Here is a 6,533-nt window from a genome sequence, read left to right as displayed (position 1 = left end):
CAGTTGGACAGAGTGACACAGGAGCCAAGAAATGATGACAAATTGTGAGAGGGTACAAGCATGCATGCACGTGTGTGCGTACGTGTGTGTTTGTGAACAAATAAATGAAATTGTGGTAAGGCATGTGGTACATGTGGCGTACATCTGAGAGCTGACATAGATATGTGTGTGGCTGTAAGTGTGTTATGATGAAGATCCACATATGTTCTTATTTATTCTGACAGAGAGATGAATTCTGGGTAGCGGGGATTGGAGTTACGCAGAGAGAGAGTGTGTGTGTGCATGTGTGTAGGTAGATACACAGATTTATACTTACTACTGCTGGGTATTAAATCTCTGTCTGGTATAAACAGCTTGTATCCATAATGTTTCTCCAAAACATCCGGCAAGATCTCCAAAGCAAATGTTTCCTCGTCGCTGCTCGTCCTGCTGGGAGAGGGAATAACAAACATGGCTCCAAATTCAAAATCAGATAACAGACAAATCAATCAGCGAATGCACTTAACTACAAACGCCTGCACACAGGTGGAAAATTAGAGGGGAACCCATCGTAAAGATGTGGGCTGCCCTGCTCTGTTAAACTCCACAGGAGAGATGGAGCACTACATTCCAGAAGATATTCCCTCATTTGATGTGCAGACGAGCACGTGTTGCATCTTCGTAGCTGATCTTGTGAGTACAAAGACTGTAGCACGTGATTACATCATTTTCATCTCAGCATGCAGATCACTGCATTGTCATCCAGGAAGGAGCCACTTCCATCAGGACAGAGATGTTTAATCAGAGTGTAAAGGTGAACGCTTTGAGCAAATTTGTATTGATTCACGGTGAGCCTTCCTTCTGAGGTGACAAGTAAACTGAAGCTATGCCAACAGAATGCTTTCCTCAAAGTAACGGAGCCTCTCGATCCCCTCACTGTAGGGCTGTCAGGTTTAGTTTTTTGCATTTAATTTGGTCAATATCAAACATCTGCACATTTTATGAATTTATTTATTCATTTTTTGATTTTTAACATGACCAGGCTTACTGCTAACAATACAACAAGTAGTATTTTAATAAACATGTCTGTAGCCCAGACAGAATTTTGGCTAGCAAGTCCTTTTCATGTGGCTGCCACGCTTCAATATAAAAGGGAGGTTTGTCTAAACCGTTTTAACCACAGAAGCAAAGACACTATGCTCACAGGAAGTGTATATATATATATATATATATATATTATATTATATATTATATAATTATATATATATATATATATATATTATATATATATATATACATATATATATATGAAAGCTAGTTTTGAGCCACCATAGGCGCCAGGGAGCTGAGCCTAGACCGTCGCTTTTTAGGTTTCTTCGTCAGGTGCCCTGACGATTCAACTGAAACTACGTACAGTGGGGCAAAAAAGTATTTAGTCAGCCACCGATTGTGCAAGTTCCCCCACTTAAAATGATGACAGAGGTCAGTAATTTGCACCAGAGGTACACTTCAACTGTGAGAGACAGAATGTGAAAAAAAATCCATGAATCCACATGGTAGGATTTGTAAAGAATTTATTCGTAAATTAGGGTGGAAAATAAGTATTTGGTCACCTCAAACAAGGAAAATCTCTGGCTCTCACAGACCTGTAACGTCTTCTGTAAGAAGCTTTTCTGTCCCCCACTCGTTACCTGTATGAATGGCACCTGTTTGAACTCATCATCTGTATAAAAGACACCTGTCCACAGCCTCAAACAGTCAGACTCCAAACTCCGCCATGGCCAAGACCAAAGAGCTTTCGAAGGACACCAGGAAAAGTATTGTAGACCTGCACCAGACTGGGAAGAGTGAATCTACAATAGGCAAGCAGCTTGGTGTGAAAAAATCAACTGTGGGAGCAATCATCAGAAAATGGAAGACATACAAGACCACTGATAATCTCCCTCGATCTGGGGCTCCACGCAAGATCTCATCCCGTGGGGTCAAAATGATCATGAGAACGGTGAGCAAAGATCCCAGAACCACACGGGGGGACCTGGTGAATGACCTGCAGAGAGCTGGGACCAAAGTAACAAAGGTCACCATCAGTAACACACTACAACGGCAGGGAATCAAATCCCGCAGTGCCAGACGTGTTCCGCTGCTGAAGCCAGTGCATGTCCAGGCCCGTCTGAAGTTTGCCAGAGAGCACATGGATGATACAGCAGAGGATTGGGAGAATGTCATGTGGTCAGATGAAACCAAAGTAGAACTTTTTGGTATAAACTCAACTCGTCGTGTTTGGAGGAAGAAGAATACTGAGTTGCATCCCAAGAACACCATACCTACTGTGAAGCATGGGGGTGGAAACATCATGCTATGGGGCTGTTTTTCTGCCAAGGGGACAGGACGACTGATCCGTGTTAAGGACAGAATGAATGGGGCCATGTATCGTGAGATTTTGAGCCAAAACCTCCTTCCATCAGTGAGAACTTTGAAGATGAAACGAGGCTGGGTCTTCCAACATGACAATGATCCAAAACACACCGCCCGGGCAACAAAGGAGTGGCTCCGTAAGAAGCATTTGAAAGTCCTGGAGTGGCCTAGCCAGTCTCCAGACCTCAACCCCATAGAAAATCTGTGGCGGGAGTTGAAAGTCCGTGTTGCTCGGCGACAGCCCCAAAACATCACTGCTCTCGAGAAGATCTGCATGGAGGAATGGGCCAAAATACCAGCTACTGTGTGTGCAAACCTGGTAAAGACCTATAGTAAACGTTTGACCTCTGTTATTGCCAACAAAGGTTATGTTACAAAGTATTGAGTTGTATTTTTGTTATTGACCAAATACTTATTTTCCACCCTGATTTACGAATAAATTCTTTACAAATCCTACCATGTGAATTCATGGATTTTTTTTTTCACATTCTGTCTCTCACAGTTGAAGTGTACCTCTGGTGCAAATTACTGACCTCTGTCATCATTTTAGGTGGGGGAACTTGCACAATCGGTGGCTGACTAAATACTTTTTTGCCCCACTGTATATGACAACAGTTCATCATCATCTTTGACTCCAAAAGAGAACATAATTTATGAAATGAATGTAATGTTTTAAATATGACTTAAACAAAGGCACTGAGCCCATGAACATAATCCCTTTGTTATGCGTCTTTTCACAGATCCCCCTGCAGGACAAAGGCGCTATTGCATCAGCTTCGCTTTCTCTACATCAGAGACAATCAGAGCTTTTCTGCAGGTCAAAGGGGGCAATGCTGATTTGATTTCAAGTATTTTGTGTTTGCTGCTATTTGAAGGAACTGAACATGATATTTGTTTCATTTGTATCAATCCTCACTTTAAGTTTAGCGCCTAATCTGTTTACACAGCACTGCACAAAAACATTCAAGAAACCTGACCTGCCCAATGAGTCGAGGTCCACTTTAGTATAGGACAGATAGGCATCATACTCCTTATTATCTGTGGAGAGAGACAGAGAGAGCATGGGACAGTAAATAAGAGTATTTGGAAGATTTGACAAATCAATCAACAAGGCTTCCCCGTCTTTCTGTGAGTACAGTGCTTCATACAGTATATATATGTTAGCAGTTTCTGTGTAATTATTGCACTAAAAGACAGCAGACAGCTCCTGATCATCAATACATGTAGACTTGATGAGAAAACCGTAATTCATGTTTTGGACTCGTGAATGCACAGCTAAGAAAATCCAGCTGCTTTAGGACCTAAACTTGAAATCAATACTTTAAATCAATACTACAAACTTACACCTTTATAATTTTCCTTTTGGCGGTTTTGCTGTTTTGTTCGGGGAGTGATCTTGCATTGCTTTGTCAGTGTAACTTTTTAAAAGTGCTGCACAAATAGCTCCTTATTCCATCAACACATTTTCATTTACTCTGCTGTTGTTTCTATTAATTGCCTTCTTTGACTTCACTACAGGCTTGTGCATCTTATGTGCTGTACAGTGTTGTACTGTGAGACTCATCCTGCAGTCTGTGTTATGCTATGTGTAGAAGCCCTACAGGAAAATCCTACTTCAATAGCATAATTCCTTTGCTTTACTTTGTTTCATTCGCAGCAACAGTCTAACTCTTATTTTGCTCCATGTTTGTAGTTCTCTGATCTTCCTATCAATGCTGATACCGCTCAGCGCTCTGATACCTGTCTGACCTCTTCTGCAGTGTGCTAAAGAAAAAGGGAGCACTCAAAATAGCTTACCATCTTCAGTTTCATCACTCCCAAAGTGTCTCCTGTAGCAGAGCATGATCTCCAGGTTGTAACATTTATAAAGTGCGGTTAGGACTCCCAGCAGCAGCAATATGACCCCGAGGCCTCCAGCTAACTCCAGACGGTACATATCTGCCAGAGATACACAGCAACAAATTTATATCAGTGATCAGTCTGCTTGGAGGAATACTAACTGATGTAAGAACAAAATTCCCCCCCCCCAATAACTCAGAGCTTTTCAAAACATATTTAGATAATGCTTTTTTTTAATAAACTGCTCACATCTGACTGCTTTGACAACAATCTTACTTCAATTATCTTCAGATTGGCACATTTTTCCAAATCGGCAGTGAAGCTGGAAACTCATTCACTCACACAAAATACACAAACACACAAACAGAATGCTGATATCAGTTTTTCATTTGAATGTGTTTTTTGATAACTCGCAGCTGCATTTAGAGGCGTTATTAACGGCCTGCAAAAAAAAAAGCGCAGAAAACCACACCAATGAAGCCCAGAAAAAGACAAATGCACACAGAAACACACTGGACCAGATGCGCTAACATGAGAGTCACAAAATCATCTGGCTGTCTATTTAATTAGAAGCTAATAAATTAACAAAGACCCTACAATAGAGAGAAAACTCCAACAATCAGATGACCCCTCCACGAGCAAGCACTTGGCCACAGTGGGAAGGAAAAACTCCCTTTTAACAGGAAGTAACCTCTAGCAGAACCAGGTACAGGGAGGGGCGGGGCCATCTGCTGCCACTGGTTGGTGTTGAAGGTAGGGCAAGGTTGTTGATATCTCTGGCTTTACATTTCTCAAAACAGAGTCGTCTACAGCACTTCAGTAGCTCATTCAATGCATTCCTGCAGCTGTAGGGACGAGGTAGAGACTTGTCCATAGCACACACATGCAGATGTTAACACTTATGTTAGCAGACAGACGTCAGCCTTTGAGTTTTATTTAATGCAGAAGTCCTTGCATTGGGTCAAAGTTAAGACTTTCACAACAATGACTTCCCCAGTTGAGTGGCACATTCTCTAAGCACTCAGTCTTTGACTTTTGGCAGGTTCATAGTGAATTATCATGTAACCACTTTACATCCACCCAGTGTTCCCAGCAACAGATGAAAAGTTGTGAAGCATTTTGCTCTTTGGAAATGGTATAAAAGCTGTGTGCAGCATGTAGTGATTCAAATATGGCTACTTTCAGGTGATGGAGATGTTAGCTACTACAATCCACTGTGTATAAACTTACACAGAAGTAGGAACTACTGCTGCTGCTTTTGTAGTTGTAGCTTAAAATAGTTTTTTTTTTTCACAACATGCATCGACTAGAGAAGCTTTCTTTCAGAAGGTCTTTTTCCTTTTTAGCTTTTATTTGCAGTTTGCTTACTTAAACCTGCTTGGTTATGTTTAAGAAAAGGTCGAGCTTTCCAAACACATGAACCACATTTGACAGTCTGACAGTGAAGGAAAAATATTGAATTCGTGAACGGCAAACTAAAAACACGATTTCAGATAAAGATTTTCCCTTGTTTAAGAGTAAAGGCTCACAAGGCTAGAGAGACAATAATTCCACCTTCGGTACACACGAGAGAACACTCGCACTGCCACACTTTTGCAGGTTTGATAGTTGTAAGTAGTCATCAGTGCACGTTTTACAGTTTGCGTGCATGTTTTCACTGGTTGCAGTTAGTTAATTTTTTAGGGTCACCATATTGAACATGCAGTAATGCTGTGTTTCACCAAACTGCAGACTACAAAGTAAGTCCACCGCTCAGATAAAGAGAAACAGGTGAAATTACAGCAGCGCGTCGGGCACACACCTGTGTGAGCTGAGACTGTGTTGTGTGAATGGATGGTAGTACTATCAAGGCAATTGAGTGCATGGAAGATTAATGGAACACAGGCTGGAAGACACCGTGGGAAGATATGAGTCATAACTGTACCTGACGCCACACACACACACACACACACACACACACACACACACACACACACACACACACACACACACACACACACAAACACACACACACACACACACACACTCTACACACACAGTTATTTGGATGGATTTATCAAGTCATGGTGAGGAATAGCACACACTATAGTAGAGGGTAAGTGAGTCCATTGTTAAAATTCAATACATAAAGTACATTAACAATTACACCCAATAATAACTGCAGCACACGTAGTTTTGTCTGAACTAAACTAAAGTCCCTAATTAATATTTTCTGGTGTCTCTCAGTAAGCGGCTCTCGGTTTTGACGATACAGTATTAGTCTGTCATTATAACTATTAAGCCAACATATCAGACACTGC

The 6,533-nt window shown here is 41.4% G+C and overlaps 1 protein-coding gene across 2 annotated transcripts; it reads right to left on the bottom strand.

Moving 5' to 3' along the window:
- Positions 1-6: 6 nt before the first annotated feature.
- LOC102292768 (interleukin-1 receptor accessory protein-like 1-A) lies at positions 7-6,103 on the bottom strand. 2 transcript variants are annotated; one of them, XM_042215221.1, is made up of 3 exons: positions 4,192-6,103; positions 3,372-3,432; positions 7-429 (listed from the first exon to the last, which is right to left on the bottom strand). In XM_042215221.1, exons 1-3 carry the CDS (start codon positions 4,328-4,330, stop codon positions 213-215), a joined length of 417 nt encoding a protein of 138 aa, XP_042071155.1. In that variant the 5' UTR covers positions 4,331-6,103; the 3' UTR covers positions 7-212. The 2 variants fall into 2 exon arrangements, with proteins under 2 accessions (XP_042071155.1, XP_005949647.1); XM_005949585.3 differs by having other exon boundaries at positions 7-426; positions 4,192-6,102.
- Positions 6,104-6,533: the final 430 nt, after the last annotated feature.

This window comes from Haplochromis burtoni, unplaced genomic scaffold, assembly GCF_018398535.1.
Source record: "Haplochromis burtoni strain Fernald_Lab_line unplaced genomic scaffold, NCSU_Asbu1 Contig_684, whole genome shotgun sequence".
Lineage (NCBI taxonomy): Eukaryota > Metazoa > Chordata > Actinopteri > Cichliformes > Cichlidae > Haplochromis > Haplochromis burtoni.
This window is presented reverse-complemented; position numbering and strand designations above follow the sequence as displayed.

Excerpts from the sequence above, each read along its gene's own strand:
- LOC102292768 (XM_042215221.1), bottom strand. The coding sequence starts at position 4,330 with ATGTACCGTCTGGAGTTAGCTGGAGGCCTCGGGGTCATATTGCTGCTG. Across the intron at positions 3,433-4,191 it reads GAGTGATGAAACTGAAGATG|ATAATAAGGAGTATGATGCC; the intron begins GTAAGCTATTTT and ends CTCTCTCCACAG. Across the intron at positions 430-3,371 it reads GACCTCGACTCATTGGGCAG|CAGGACGAGCAGCGACGAGG; the intron begins GTCAGGTTTCTT and ends TCCCTCTCCCAG.